Consider the following 17,030-nt stretch of genomic DNA (forward strand, 5'->3'; position numbering starts at 1 on the left):
CAGGGGTAGACAGCCGCTCTTTGCATAAGGCCCAGCACAGTAAATGGCTACCCATATAATTAGCTGCTGATATATGTGCATCAAACTTTGCCTGAATAATTTGGTAATAGAAATGCATTGAACCCTTATATTTATACTGCCAAATATACATCTCATATTGAGCAGCCCATAAACACAAGTGAAAGATCACCTCCCGTGGCCACACAACTTTGGATAGAGGAGCCTTTAAAAGAAAGCTGGCCACCAGCACCATTCTCATGGGATGTACAAAGCTACTGTGCGATAGTATAGCATACAAAGGAGTATAGACACCGTAAAACAGTATAAAAAGGACGAGACAGCTGCAGTTTCCCTCATTATTTAATTGTAATGTTGAAGGCCACTGCACAGGGTAAGGTGGTTTGCAGTCAACTAGTTAGTGACATTGACAAAGCAAGGTACAAGCAATGACATCATGGTGTCATGGAGACTTTGTAGCATGGCACTAATATGTTTATCATCAGCGTAATTAAAACAGCTAGAAGAATTGTATTATGTCTGGAGGAGAATTAAGGAGCTGAACTCAAGTATTTGGGCATGCAGGGTATGGCACATGGTGGTTGGGAGATATTGTAGACTATAATTGCCATAAAGGAGTATTTATAAAGATAAGATTTGCCATGAATACCCATGTCATGATAACTGGTCATTAGTGTTGCATAACGGACTGCATCACATGCAGGAAAGGTCATATTAAAAAACTGCTACTGAATTGCGAGACATGTTTCTGATTTGCCCCATCGAAACCTATGTGAATGAATGAATACGTTTATTTAGTGATTACTTAAAATCATTACAATGTAAAGTTGAAACCATATATCATAGATTAAAAACGGAATCAAGCTTTAAAATCGTACCAACAAAAGGGTATATACACAGCCGTTGCTGACTGTGTAGTTAGCAGATAAAGATTCAAGTATCAATATTGTTCATTTGTTGAGCCCCTAAGGAAAAGTAGTCCTTGCAGAGTGGGGTTCTGTTATGATGGAGCATGTCAAACTATTAGTCACTCTCTCCGTGAGCCATTTTTTTTCAAGAATGAACAAGCTTGGTCAATGAATTTGTCAAAATTGGCTATATTCTTCACTGTATCCAGGATGTAGAGCTGGCAGATAGCATATTTTACTGTGCGAGTGCCCAGTAGGAGGAGTGTGGGTCTGAGTTAGATTCGACGGGCTTGCCGCAGAGCCGGGCAACATAGGAGTATATGTGCCAGGGACTCCCTTCTATAGTTGCATAGACAACACTCTGTGATATCAGTGAGTGCTTTCCAGGTTTTATGGGAAGCGGATGTAGTCTTACGGCTAGGATCTGATATAATGCCTGACTCCCAACGGCATGCGTGAGGTGGCACTTGGTCGTTTGTAGAACTTGTGGAAGGCACAGAGTTTTGTGGAAGGCCCTGGCAACTAGGGATTCCATGTCCAGTTTGCAGGAGCAAAAACGCAATTAATTTGATGGCGGCGTAGTCGATTATACTCAAGTCCATATTCTCAATGGCTAGCTGCAATAGCTCATTTGCTGCCAAAAGTTTAATGGACTAGGTATTGTTAGGTTTTGTGAAAAGGGTTTTTGTGATGGCCTTCATGGAGTTAGCTGGGGCCATAGTTGCCCGGTGGTAGTATTTTGCTAAGGTAAGCCTGATCAAGGTGTTTCTTGTGGATGCGGGCCAGCAATATTTTTTTTATACGCAGCATATTGAATTTTCTACAGGTCTTCCGCAAGCATTCCCGGGAATGCCTGTTGCGAATAATTGAGTGATGGTAGGAGTTTAGCCCGCAGTACCCTTTGAATAACTGTAGGTGTTGGGCTTTCTAGAGTGGCATGCAGCTTGCAAAGGGAGTGCGTGACCATCTTTCCTTTCAGCCGCAGTTTTTGTAGATGGAGCGAAGGGAGGCCAGTCTCACTTAGCCAGGCGCCTAGGAAGTTGTAACTTTGCGCACAGTCCAGGCTCAAAGTACCCAAGCTCAGCTTAATGAGATTTTTCTTTGGGTAGCTTCCAAAGATCAGAGTTTTAGATTTACTCGCATTAGCTGTCAGCAATTATTTGATGTTGTATTCAGATAGGGCGTTGAGAGCTTTTTGGAGGCCTGTTCTTGTGTGGTCCAGAAGAACAAGTTTGTCGGTGTACTGCACTAAATGGATTTTTTTGCCTCTGATTTTTTGGGTGGCGAGAGAAGCCCCTTGCAGTGCCGGGCCCAGATCGGCAGTGTACAGGTTCAATGGTAGCGGTACCAAGACACAGCCCTGCTTTAGCCCCTGGTCAGTGGTGATTTGTTTTGTAGCCGACTCCATGGAAAGTTTTATCCTTACCCAGGTTCCCGAGTACAATGGTGTAATGGCTCTCAGTAGGCTTGGACTGATGTTCCACCCCACCAGTTTCCGCCAGAGGTTGTTTCTGTCAATCCCATTGAAGGCCGCTGAGTAATCAATGAAGCATGCGAAGACTGGGGGTGGACGATGGGCAACAGCTTGTTGGGCTAGATATGATAGGACTGTGATGTTGTCAACAGTAGAGCCCCCTGGTCTGAACCCGGTCTGATAGAATGGCAGGTGGCCTTCTGAGTAAACCCAGTCCGCTATTTCCTGGAAAAGGGTGCTTGCGTATGCCTTCCCCTCAATGTCTAGTTTAAATAACAAAATACTTGGTATCCTAGTCACTTTAACTTATTAATTTTGAATAAACCACGCTATATTCTTTCCGTGATCGGCCTATTTATTTACCCTGTTTTTTCAAATTCTCATTTTTTTAAACAAAGGACTATGGCCTTCAGAAAGGGACACACACATTTTTAACATATACTGTACACATTTACATATATCACAATTTACATATAACTGTGCGAAAAACACAAATTTTCACGAATGGATAAGACTATTACATTACTTCTTACAGTATAACCACATACAAACAAACCAATGTAGAACAATTATTCAATTGTTTTCGTTCACATATAATGGAGAAAAGTTTTTTTATAATCTTTCCATGCTCCTTTTTATTGAGTGTTTATAGAGCGTAAAGTCTCCTCCTATATCTTGATGCTTTATTTCATCCAGCTAGATTAATAGCTGATTCCCCTCAATGTCCAGCAGAGCGATCATCCAGTAGTTCCTGGGGTAGGTGTTTGCACTTTAAAAAAAATAGATTGCAGCAGTGAACCCCTCCAAGAATGTGACCCCTCCTCTATAAGCCCCTATTCTACATACAACATAGCAAGATTTGTAGACCAGAGGTTGATGTCCTCCCTAAAGAGGCCCGGCGCTCTATTTTTGCAGATCCTTTTTAGAACAGTGCGGACAGCCGCCATGCTTGAGGTTGTATATTCCACAGAGGGCCTGGGGTGGTCAGTTCTTTCAATTTCTGGTTTGCTCTGTGTGTGTTGAACCTTTACATATGTGGCTTTTTGATCACAAGTGTATACTGACTTCACGTGCGCTTCCCATTGAATTCCCTCTGTTAAAGGATTCATGGATTAGATTATTTAAGTAACCCCAAAATTGTTGGGCCTTATCACTACATCACTATCTGTTTCTCCTTGGAGTCTTCTCATTTTCGGTTCCAAACTAGATGCTTATGAGCCTTTCTTGCAAGTTGAAGCTGCTTCTTAGAGGCTTCAGTTCCAATTTATGTGTGTGCCTTTTTGTTTTCTTTTTAATTGCTGTGCACTTTGTTTGATCCGTGGAGCTGAGCCTGGATAATGAGTTCCCGTCCCTGTTTTGATGCGGGGAAAGCTTCCATGAAGCAGCGTGGCCAATTCTGGTGTGAGATTTTCCCATTCCCCTACGATTTCTTGAACGGTGGTCCTCGTCATCCAGCCAGTCCATGTGGATTTCCATGAGTCGAATTTATTAATGGTGGTTTGCACCCATTTGATTCTCATCATGAGTCTATGCTGTTCCTCACAGTTTGATTGCCCAGGGTGGCTGAGAACGTGTTGGCTTTCTGCTGAGGTCTTTAAACGCAGCAAGAGGGCTGCGTGGTCACTTTCAGTCTGAGGGAGCACTTCGTAGCTTATCCTGAACTTCCCTAATCGCTGGCTCAGTAGGATATAGTCAATGGTTGTCTAGTTGTTATAGGTAGGTGGATGGACTATACCCCGGTCGGACAGTGTAGATAGGAAGTTAGCTGATTCTAAGTTATATGTCTGTAGGAGGATGTTGAATTTTTCAGTGCTCCCTATTGTACTACCGTCAGCGTTCCATCCTCCTCGGTAGTGCATGTTAAAGTCCCCGAGGATGATAACTTCCAGTGATACATGTTGTATTATCAAGTTTTCAATGTGTTTGATCAGCCAGGTGAACTTATTGTAGGCTCCTTGGCCGTGGGGGGTATAGTATACATTGATCAGTAGGATAGATAGTGGTCCTTCAGCACCATTGAGTCCTTTCAGGATGCCAGCTAGAACCATGGTGGAGGTGTTTTTTATTTACGTAAAGCTCAGCTTCAGGGAATGCTTTATGTGTGAGTAAATGCCCCCAAATGGTCTCCCAAATAGCCTGGTTTTTGTTGCTGATTTGAAAAATCCTGCAAAGCCTGTAAGGGGATTAGATGTAGTTGCCCAAGTTTCTTGCACACAAAAAAGATCTGTCCCTTCAAGGAGCGTGATTGCCGTCGGGCTTTATAGGGTCTGATGCATACCTGCAACATTCCAAGTGAGGATGTTTAATATTTGAGGGCTTTCTATAGCCTTCTTGTAAAGAAGGGGATGCATGTTAGGGTTGAGGCCAAGTCTTGTCGTCCATGTTGGAGGTGACCCAACCCCAGTAAACTGAGTTTGGAGAAGGTGGAAGCCGGGGAGGTGGACAGTCTACGTTAGTCGCTGTGACAAACCTACCACCATGCTGGCAATCCACCCTGCACTTGATGTTCATATTTGCGTTTTCCAGAAGAGTTGCCCCTTGGCTGATCCCTTTCAGGACAGAAGTTGTTGGAATATTGTTGGGGGTGTGTGGAAGATGAATGGGTAATTTTCCTTGTCGACCATCTGGATGTCGATCCCCCACTTGCTGATAGGCTTGCGCCGCACCAGATTATGATGGCTTGTTCCTTCCTAGGTTGTTTTGTCGTGGTTACAAATTGCACCCTAGAAATATCCCTGGAGGTGATATGAGACAGCGAGTGTATATGGTGTAGAAGTTTAAGGATGGTTGTTCTGTTAAGGACATCCATATTGCCTCTTGAAAAATACAACATAGCCATACTGGTCTTTGACGGTTGTCCATCCTCTAGAACAGAGGTATTTGGCCTAAGACTAATGTCCAATTGTCCATATAAGAGCACCTTTGTATAGCTGAAGTTTTGAGGGCATGCAGGTGAATGCTGCATGGATCTTGTGAGTGCCCTAAGGTGCTTGTTTCTGCCCCTTGTGCTGGGCTTGAGAGTACTTTGCCCCTGTGCACTATGTCGAACCAAATGGGTTGCTCTGTTGGACTTTCTCTATTGCTGAGACTCCCTTGCTTATTTGTTTCTGACCCTGGACCATATTATGATGCAGTTGGTAGACTTATATAAGTGCCTGGGAAGAACTGAGAGGCCAAGGAGTGGAGGCCCTCGGGTGCAGAGTTAGAGTGGTTATACCTGAATCACTGGCCAGAGTGCTCTGTTGGTTGTCATTGGCATTTTTGCCCCATGGATGAAAGTTTTGAATGTTTACTGTCTGCGGCTTTTCAGTCCAGGCCTGGGGTGTTTTATCCCCTTGCGAAGTGGGCAGTATTTGTGCCTTGCAGGTCCCCGTAGTAGACTGTGCATATGTCTGCACTGTGATAGTTTTTGTTGTTGGGGCACCCGGTTCTGGGGTGGCCGGCGGATCTGCATTTTTAAGCAATATGTGGAAGAAAGGTGAACTATTTCCACCATCGGTGTTCCGCTTTGGTGGTTCTTTTCTTCCTGCTTTGTTGCTTGGTTTGTGCCAAGAAGTGTTTGTTAATTGTCATTTAAATGCTTTTGTTTGTTTTTTGAGGCATTTCTTCTCTCTACGTGACATGGGCAGTGCTATTTGAGACACCCCCTGAGGGCCTGTAATCCCTAGGTTGTATGGAGTTGTATTCACTATTTGGTTGCTGTGCTCTGTCATTTACTCTGGATGAGGTAACCAGGTTGCATTGGTTTTAGCCTGCTGCTTAGATTAGCTGGGAGCGGGAGCAGGATCTCTGCTTGCATCTACAGGCTCATTTATTTTGTCTCCAGAGGACTGTGAGCCTGGCAGATTTTATTTTTTAGTTTTAACTCCTCCACCAACGAGGTAAGTACTTTGGCAAGGGATGCCACTTTGTCCACTATCTCTGGGCACTGGCATTTGGATGAGGGGGTCGGACTGCTGCTGGCTGCCTCAATCCTACCAACTTTCTTGGCCATGTCAGCCATTGTAAGTGCCATTATTTGGATGGTTTCCATATGTAATTCCAATTTCTTTGATTGCCATGTTAGAGCATTTATGGCTTCAGACAAGGAGGAATTAACAGATTTTAGCAAAATATCTTGCATGCATGAGAGCTCAAATGGTAGTAGCGAAGGTGATGTATACAGGGAGCAGCTTAATTCTGGCTCTGAAAAAGAGTCGAAGATGATGCATTAGCCCTCAATTCACATGTGCGAGGTTTGGTCTTGATGAGGCTCACCCTTTGTTGCCTTGTTTTCTGCGTGCAAGGTGTGGGAAGTCGGCTTTGAGGTGTCGAACGGGCTGATGATGCCATCTAGTCCCTCTAGGGCAGTGGCAGTGTAGGGGCTTCCTTGTTGCGTTCTTTCCTCCATGTTGGGAGGCTCAAATTCTGTACTTGAGCCTCCAGGTTATGGCAAGAATGGTACCTTTTCTTCTGTCGGAAGGGACTGGCTTCCCTAGGTGCTATGCTTGTGGCTGTTGAATGGGAAGCTTCTGTTCCAGTTGATGCGAATGCAGGTCCGGTACCACTGTTGCTATCAGTGCCCATCGAAAGTGTGCCTTGCATCTTTGTGGGTGAGGAAGCATTGATTGCGTTATCTTTGAGGCACCCGACTATTGGTGCCAGGGATACACTCTGCAAAGGTCGAATCTGGGGTCCGTACCCAGCTGCACAAATCGTATGTCTTTGGATTAATAGGCCGGGTCGCTGCTCCCCCAGATGCGCCTGCATGTGATGGCATATCCCCAGAGGTGGATTTAGATTTCTGCTTTGGTCTTGCCACTAGCAGGTGTGTACTTGTTTTTATTGAGGTAGTGATGCCCTTGTCCGGGTCCTAAGTACGTGTGGCGGTGGGGGACCGAGGACAGATAGAAGAGTTTCGCGTCTTGGAGTGGAGTCTGGAGTTTAGGAGGTGTCTGTACCAGGAGCTCGGTTGCACCTGGTCCTCCTGGGAATCCCACCATATTTAGGCACCTGCTTTAACCTACTTTAACTATACCGGGTTTACCCCAGGGTAAACCCGGTAGAAAGGGTGGATATAGCCATCACATGGCAGAGATTTTGCTATCTATGCAGTGGGTTATGGACTATGTCCGCCTGCCCTGCCTTAATGTTTTGCGGCGAGCTGTTGCAAGCTGGTAGGCATACTGTATACCTGTAGCATGAATGCGCCTTACTATTGCTTTTACTGTTACCTTTGAGATTCCACTGCAGCTTTCTGGGCGGACTTGCTGCTTGTACAACAGGCTGCTGGAGAAAAGGCCGGTGGAAATGGCCCAAGGGGTCTGAGTGGATGTTCCTTAAAATCCCTGAATTCTTGGCGATCCTTAGATTCCCTGAAATCCCTAAAGTCTGGTCCGGTACAAAACTGGGCCAACCCGCCCCGGTCTTTCTCTCTCCCTTGTTCTGTTTTGCAGGGTTTGCAGGGTTTGGGGGGTCAACAAGGAGGCCCACGAGGTGTAAACAAGGTTCAGCGTGGAGGTGCAGCGTGGGGTCCTGGAGGTCCCTTAAAGTCTTTGGTTGGGCCCTACCATCAAGCAGGGCCAGGGGGAGTGAGCGGTTGGGGCAGCAGTTGGGGTAGCAGGCTGGGAGCGGTTGCGCCGACCCTAGTGCCGGCCGCCTCCGTGAGTTTAGACGGAGCCGCAGCTCTAGCCTTCATTACAGCTGCCGCCCCCAGCTACTGTCGGCTGGCCAGCTGTCAAACTGCAGACTGCCAATCCCTAAAAGACGGTGTTTCCGCCGTCGGGATAGTGATGTCAATTTCCGATAGGCTTTCCATGTCGGGATTTCTGACATGGAAAGCCTGTCGGAAAGTGACTTTGGGGTCCTTTAGCAGGGCCCCCTTCACTCTGCGGCCTACCGTTGTAGGTCTGGGCGGCACCAATGGTGTCTGCCACACAGTACAGAGATTTGCAGAAACTCCTATTTCTCTATGGGAGCTTGTGCTGCGGACAGTTTCTGGCCACTGAACAGGGTCCCATAGGAAAATGGGAGTCTGCGACCACAGCATGTGCGGTTGCACAGTAATTACGGTTTTGGGAGTGTCGACCAGAGGTTGTCGGTTCTGCAACCGCAGAGATGTTGGTCGGAGGCAACTTCGACCAACATCATAATGAGGCCCAAGGTCTCACATTCTATTGTAACATATACGTTTGTGCTCAGTTAAAACTCAGGTTAGTCCTGCAATGGGTGCTGTAAGAGACCACAATTTTAGCTTAATCTAACTGCTCATAAAAGTGACTTGAAACTCAGTCTTAACTTATTCCAGTTTTCTTCTCCACGGTGCACTTATTTCTTCAGTAACTTGAATCATTGATAGGTAGTCATAAAATTAATGGACCTCCTCGCTATCACTCTGTCCTCTTCTTGCACCCTTCATATGTTAATGATACCTGTCAGGATTGAACTCGTCTGGTTCTGACCAATACTCGGGATCTCGGTGAAGTGGATATAACGGGATCATCACCACTACTCCTTCTGGGATTGTCACACCATTCACCTCCACTGTCTTCTTACAGACTCTTTCAAGTCGTCCTCCAGGCGGGTACATTCTGAGGGTCTCATTAATTGCCATCTCTAAGTACTCCATCTGCATAAGTGCATCATATGTGGCAGGAGCCTACAGTTAATGGAAAATACCATAGGTTGAGAGGTGAAACATTATACGTGATATACAGTTTTCTTTTTTGACACAAATGCATCACCCATATAGTGCAAGAGATCTTATTACACTACCAACTCTTAGATACAGAACTTATGCTTGATGGGCCTACTATCCTGAAGTGAATGGTTTACAAATCTGGTGCCTTCCCCCTTCTAGGTCATTCATCTTCCTAAAACATTTGAATTTTAATTATACCAACTTTAAAAGACTTACAAAACCTTAACCAGACATGTCTCCACACACTTCCTATTTCCAAAGCATGGCTTCTAAAACAAGCATTAGCCTACTGTTTCCTTTTTTTGAATTTTGTTTTTTTATTACCATCGTTGGGTCATTTGACAACACAAGTATTACGTTCACAACTTAAAAAAGATAAACATTCAGTGTCTTCTTTTACAATGATATTTGATTATAACAGGTAGGTGGGAAGGACGGGTTCCCTGTAAACAAAAAAAAACATATATAGAATAGAAAAAAAAAAGTAAACAATTATTCATCCAAATACTCTTTGAGTATTCCCCATGTCAATATACCTAATCGTTTTTTCCTAACACCCTTTAAAGCATACAAATTCCATTCTAATTCATATATATTAAACAATTTCCTTCTCCAGAATTCAAACATCGGTGCTTCAGGTTGTAACCATTCTGTAGGTATACATAATCGAGCTATAGTCATAGCGATAAATAAGAAATTCTTAAATTTACATATATTCTCATTTTCATTAACACTTTGTCCTCCCCCAACTAACATAAGTGCGGGGGATATTTTAAACGGATGATGTATGACTGAAGATATAAATTTTTCTATACTAGATATAAAAGACGATAATTTCGAACATTTATAAAAAACGTGAACAATATCTGCATCTTCCCCTCCGCACCGAAAACATTTTCCATCATACATAGGCCCCCATGTTGCCATACGTTTAGGAGTATAGTATAATCTGAATATTGTCTTATATAGTTGGGCTTTCAGATTGGCGGACAAACATATATCTTTAGCCATCAAAATATAATCCGCAATATTTAGATCAATTTCCTCTAACTGATTCTGCCAATATACATTATATTTGTTCAAATCATCTGGTTTGTAATCCATCAGCAATCGATATATCATGCCTATCCTTTTTTTTGATTGGACAGCCTCTATTAATTTATTAGGGCTAGATCTGTTTAATTTCTTTGAACAAAAATCTCTAATTTGGAGATATTTAAAAAAAGATGACTGAGGTAAATGGTATTTGCTGCTCATATTAGAGAAAGATTTGAATATTCCATCAGTATCATATAGATCTCCAATTCTACTCACACCTTTCTTGCTCCATTCCTTTGCTACATTATCCCAAAATATCGATGGTAGTATTTTTTCCGCAGAAAAGGGAGTATGATACACAATTCTCTCTAACTTCATTATCCTTGCAACCCTTCTCCAGACTTTATATGCGGATTCAACCACCTTAAATCGAGTGTGTTTATAGTAGTTCCCCTCCAGTTCTTTTAACAAACATCCCCTCACATGTTCCCCTAATAGTAGATAAAATATCGACGGGGATTCTGCCGGATCCTCAATTTGTTCTCCCGTCAACAATATTCTCATTCCTTGTAAAAAAACAAACATAATAATAGAACACAAAATCCGGGATCCCACGCCCTCCTCTCTCTATGGGCAGGGTCAGCTATTTCATTGCTCGTCTAGTTTTACTGGGTGCCCCAAAAAATTTTGTACATAAACTTTGCAATTTGTAAATATGATTTAAGGGTATCTCTAAGGGAATACTTCGATATAGATATAAGATTTTCGCTAATACATTCATCTTAATGATGTTGCCTCTCCCTATTATAGACAATTGAAGTCTCCCCCACCTATCTAGGGATTGTTTAATTTGTAGCATTATTTTGCCCCAATTAGCCTCTACTATCTCCTGTGTATGGGATTTAATTATAATTCCTAAATATGTCACTTCATGAGTGACTCTGTGATCATTAAATTGAACAGTATCTGAGCAGAGTACCTGCGTTTTCGCAGCGTTTAGTTTGTAGTCAGAGCTATTTCCGAAATCTATAGCCAAGCATTCGATCTCTATCATAGCCTGTCTTGGGTCTGTGGTGATGATAGCCATATCATCCGCATATGCGAATACTGAATGGGGTATAGATGAGACTATGAAGGGTTTAATATATGGTGATTCTGATAGTTTTAATAAAAATGGGTTGATAAATAACGCAAAAAGAAGTGGAGAACAGGGGCACCCCTGACGAGTACCTCTTGTAATAATTATCTTTTCTGATTTTCTACCGATAGCTACAACTCTCGCATTAGGTGAGCGGTATAGTATTTTATTAGCTCTCAAGAAGTGTTTGCCAAATCCCATTCTATTCATTACTGCCCACAAATATGCCCACCCTACACGATCAAACGCTTTCTCAGCGTCGAGTAATATCAACGCCAAGTCTCTTTTATCGATTTCTGCTATATCTATCAAGGTGATCACTTTATTAATATGTGATATAGTCCCTCTATTTGGGATAAACCCATGCTGACTTAATGATACTAATGGTGTTATAACCTTGGAGATACGGTTTGCAAGCATCTTTGAATAAATCTTGCTATCGCAATTTAGCAAAGATATGGGACGATATGAGGCAGGCTGTTCCAGTGGTTTCCCTTTTTTAGGAAATATTACAATTGAAGCATCATCCTAAGACAGTGGGGCCCTCCCCAATTGTGCCATTCTAAAAGTCTCCAACATAAAGTTTTTTAAAGGTTCAAAAAACATGTATACACCTCCCCTGGGATAAAGTCAGGGCCGGCTGCTTTTCCATTTGGAGTATTTTTTACTGCTCTTTCCAGTTCTTCTATTGAAAAGGGCTGGTCTAATAATTCTTTCTCAAGATCGGTTAACTTACTGTGTATAGCCTCCTGCAGAAAAGCTTCAGGAGAGGGATTAGGTTGACATGTATATAATTCACTATAAAATTGATATAATATTTCCAATATTTTCTCTGTATCTTCAGTCATTGCCCCATTTTTATCTTGCATTTTCATAATTTGACGGGTAGAGCCTTTCATTTTTAATTTTAAGGCTAATGCCCGTCCTATAGACTCTCCGTACTCATGAATATACCTTCTATATGTTAAGTATTTCTTAGCTATTTCCTCACACCAAACTCCTGTGATATGGGCACGACATTTGGCGATTATCCCTTCACATTCCTGAATTTTTGTCATATTATCCCTCTTCTCCACTTCTTTTATCAAATTTTCTTCTGCTTTACACAGCTGATCATACAATTCCCGCATCTTCCCCTGTTGCAGATTTTGATTATGAAGTCCAAAACTCACCGCTTCCCCTCTAAAACAAGCTTTCCATGTATCCCATATTATTTCAATATTAGCGGAACCCATATTATTCTGTAAGAACTCTGCTATCCATTTACCCATGTGTTCTCTGTATTGTGCATCCAAACACAATTTCCTATCGAACGAAAAGCTCCTATTTTGTCGCATTTCACCAATATGGGGTATCTTAATTATTAAAGGGGAGTGATCCGATGTTACCCTGGGATATAGTTGGATCTTAATATGTGATTGGATACTAGTTGAAGTAAAGAAGTAGTTCAGACGGACAAATTTCCTATGTGGTGAGGAGTAATAAGTATACCCGGGTGATATTGGAAAGTTTTTACTCCAAATGTCAACCAACGCATGATGTTTAACTAAATTATATACTGCTTTGAATACACAAGGTTTACGCCCCTTATAGTTCTCTGGGCCAGCCTCTAATTCCCCCGCGGCCATATTTATATTTAAGTCGCCGCATACCACTAGGGGAGAACTCCAGTTAGGCAACTCAGAATTTAAATATTCGAATACTTCCGCCTCGTCCAAATTGGATCCATATATAGAACATATCGTTACATGAGTACCTCCTATGTTTAATGTTATTATCACCCATCTGCCCCATTTGTCAGTTAAGCTGCGTACAAGTATACCTAAACGCGGTCTCATCAATATCATTACCCCTCTTATCAAACTTGTTTGCTGAGATGCCGCTAAAACTGTATATCCTAACTCAGTGGCTAACCCCCTTTTCTCCCAGGGAAGATGGGTCTCCTGTATACACAAAATATCTGGCTTCAAAAAACGGACTTCAGATGCAATCCTTTTCCTTTTATTTATGTTGTTGAGGCCAGAGACATTAAAAGAACATATTTTAATACTGCTACCCATTACCGTAATTTCCCGCTCTCTTTACCTTCTGCATGATTAATGATTACTTTAGTACATCCCATCCTATATCCCATCCTACGCTCAAATAATGCTCTCTTGTTAAAACTTAATTTCTTTGTCTTCTCTATAAAGTCATTAGACCCCAACGTGGATTTTTTCCCCTTTAACCCCAGTGCCACCCTCCACGAACAACCCCCTGAACACCCTCCCCCTCCACCCCCTCCCTCCCCCCCCTCCATTACCGAGGCTTTCGGACTCCCGGTCCTGGTGATGGTAATGAGCAGCAAACCCCCACTGTCCCCCCACAGGCTTCTTTTCTTCCATTTTGTAGTTTATAAAGAAACGATTAATTTCATTATATCTAAATCTTCCTATTCTTAATCCCAGTTTTACTCTTAGGAACAGAATTAGACAATACTATATGTCTCTTAAGTATTAAACCATTCCTGTAAAAAAAAAAATAATAATATGATAAGAACATTCTATATTGAGTTTCATACAAAATGCATGTCCGTTGGCTAGTTCCTTAGCAAAATCATTGATAAATACCAACTGAGTCATTCAAAATCATTCAATCTAGGATCTAAGAATCCTTAATATTTTGCAGGTATTCCTTTGCTGCTGTAACATTAGTGAAAAAACGAGTATTCTCCTTATATATCACTTTAAGCTTAGCCGGGTTCATAATATAAGCTTGTGCTCCCTTTGTTTGGTATTGGTTCACCAACTGTCAAAGCTGCCAACGAGTATCCATCGTGTATTTACTATAATCCGAGGTTGCAAAGAAAGTAAACCCTTCGCACTTGCCTTTGCTGTTTGGTCGAGTGTGCATATATATATCTTCTCTAGCACGAAAACTATTGAATGCTACTAGAAAAGGTCTTGGTTTAGTAGCATTCTGTCCAGATCGAAGTTGAATGTTAAAAGGATACCTGTGGGCACGCTCAATCTCTCGTTCCCAATCCCATTTTTTCAAGTCCGGGAATGCCTTCTGGAACAACTCCACAATAAACTTACGTGGATCCTGTCCTTCCTTTCCTTCGGGAATTTGCATAAGTCTTAAATTGTTGCGTCGTGCGCGATTTTCAAAGTCGGCCATTTTCCATAATAAGTCCTCTTTATTAGCACTTAACGTTTCAGTGGCCACTTTCTGTTTTTGCAATTCATCCTCAATATTAGATATTCTGGTTTCGACCTCAGTAAATCTTTCCCCGAAGTCTGCCTGTGATTTTGCTAATCTACGGATAGAGTTTTTGAGCTTCCGGCAGGAATTTTGTATTTTATGGCTTTCTGGCTCAGTTTTGTCCATATGGCTCAAGATTGTTTGATATATTGTATCTAAAGTAATATTGCCTGCTGGACCTTCTTGATATCCTCCCACAGCTCCCTCTATCATAGAAGCATCCCCTTCACCCCTCACAGTGATAGGGCTTTCCTCTGTGAAATCATCAATTTCATCATCGTCCACCTCGCTTTCAACTTCCTCCATATGCATTTGTGTGGAGTACTGTGTGGCCAAATCTTCACATGAAGAGGTTGAATTTTCTGACACTGAGTAGAAATCCACGGATTCTGCCTCATTAGATGCAGCTGTATCTACCCTAACGTTAAAGCCCTTCTCTGCCATGTTAGAGCCCTCAAGAGATTCTGTAGCATGTCCCTCTAATAGTCTGTTACTAGTCTCAGTAGGCTCTCCATCTGCAATTATGACACCAATATTTTCATTTAGAAATGAGTTTTCAAGTGGTGTATTAACAGTTTGTGGCGTCATAATTGGAGCTTGTTCTTGCAAATTATCATTCTGTGACCCCTCCGTTAAGGTAATAATCTCTCCCGTGTTGTTCTTTAACTGTGGGCTGCGCGCCGCTTCTTTTTCTTTACGTTTTTTTTCCTCTGCAGCTAGGAACAGGGTAGAGAGCGTTTGTCTAGCGAGACTGGAGATTTCTGAATTTAACCCTGCCCCATTTTTCTTTACCGCAGCCGCAGCCCCGCTTATATTCTTCTCACCTCCATTCACGGCTGCAGTGTTGTTAATCTCGGGATCCCGTTTTTTCCGTGTGCCTTTCGGAGCAATTTCAAAAAAAGCTCTCGCAGCACCTCTTCTCTCACAGCCTCCCGTGAAGTGGCGTTCAGTATGCTCGCAGCGGAGCCAAGCAGCAACACCTGTGAAAGTTGCCGCCCACCAGGCTCGGCGGAGTCTCGTTAGCGCTATGAACACCTTCAACATCAGCATCAGTGTCAGCGTTCTCTTCTCCGTCTTCTCCGTCGCTCTTGCAGTGCACTTGCTATGCTCTCCACAAGGTAGGAAAAGGAGAAACTCACACACGATTCTTTTTTCGTTTCTTTCCTAAGATCAATTCAGCTCTATTCAGCTCTTTAAGCCAGCATCTCTCTCGCAGTTTTTCGCAAATCACCTGTGGGTCAGAGAGAGAGGTCAGCTCACACGTCCTGCACGTCCAGCCGTGCGGGCGCCATCTTGCCCCACCGATAAAGCCTACTGTTTCCTAAGGAGTTTGGGTGCTATCACCATTGACCTCTGCGTTGATTGGCTTAAGAAAGATAAAACATTTATTTATCATGCATATATTTTGTAGACATTGGGTCATTGAGCAAATACAATATTTCAAATGCAAAGAGTTCAAATGAGCAAAATCTATGGCCAATCAATAGTTCACCAGTGGCAACTGAAAGGCCACTGCAAAACACTAATACAACAATAGAAGAACATGAAAATATCTTTGATAATTTAAAACTGCAAGTACGAACAGGTCATTCTTAGCAGCCTCAATTTCAGTTCCACCTTGCCAAAACTGCAGAATTGTCATAAAGACTCTATAGAATCTTTAAAGAGCTGGTAGGATCTCCATACTATCACCCTCTTTGTTATCCTCACAAAAGATCTTAGATTGAATCCCCTCATTGAAATCCTATAAGTAGTAAGATGGGAGATAATGTGTCTCCTTCTTTAAATATTTGCAAAACCTATTTTCTCAATATGAGTATGCCAGCAATTGCACCCTATGTCGCCACATTCATCAATGAAACTGCCTTTATAATGATGCCCTCCAATAACTGAGGCATGCTACAGACTCAGATTATGACAGACAGACTATCAACCTATCTCAAGCATATGGAGTGTGGAAAAAAATGCTTAAAACCAGGCTCATTTGGCAACTCTAACTATACATCAAATCCTGTGTTTTATCACTAGATACCACATAGGAGCCATGCGTGAATGACTCTGAGCAGCTATAAAATAATTGGGCCACAGGCATACTTCGATTTGGGGTATTCCAGCAAGTCAAAAGAATCCTTTTTAAAATACAGGTTAGGAATCCTTCCAGCTATACCATATCATCCACCGTCGCTGAGAGAGAATTGCAGGAAATTATGCAGGCTATGCAGAGTTGGAAACGAAGATATAGCACATTTAATATGCTCCTGCATTAAGCTAAAAGAGGAAAGGGCAGATCTCCTAAAAAGGCACTTTAACGAACGAGGCATACGGACCGGAGACAAGCAGTGCTTGCCTGCTTTAACCCAAGTGACCCGCAGTTAAATGGGAAGCTAGTCAAGTTCTTGAAACTAGTAACATCCAAGCAAGGCCCGGTGGCATCTGTGTAAGTACAAAAACAACAAAAAACTTAAACCTTTCCAAACTGTAATCTGTGCACAGACTCCGGAGGCTCAGAGAAAAATTGTCACACTGGGAACT

The 17,030-nt window shown here is 42.5% G+C and overlaps 1 protein-coding gene across 1 annotated transcript in view; it reads right to left on the reverse strand.

Annotated features, from left to right (window-relative positions):
- Nucleotides 1-17,030, reverse strand: part of LOC144786058 (cytochrome P450 3A21-like) — a 296,250-nt gene that overhangs the window by 29,767 nt on the left and 249,453 nt on the right. The window contains exon 11 of the mRNA XM_078665004.1: nt 8,811-9,037. Within this exon, the coding sequence (XP_078521130.1) occupies nt 8,811-9,037 (227 nt within the window). The remainder of the gene's footprint in view (nt 1-8,810; nt 9,038-17,030) is intronic.

The sequence above is a fragment of the Lissotriton helveticus genome, chromosome 10 (assembly GCF_964261635.1).
Source record: "Lissotriton helveticus chromosome 10, aLisHel1.1, whole genome shotgun sequence".
In the NCBI taxonomy this organism is placed as follows: Eukaryota; Metazoa; Chordata; class Amphibia; order Caudata; family Salamandridae; genus Lissotriton; species Lissotriton helveticus.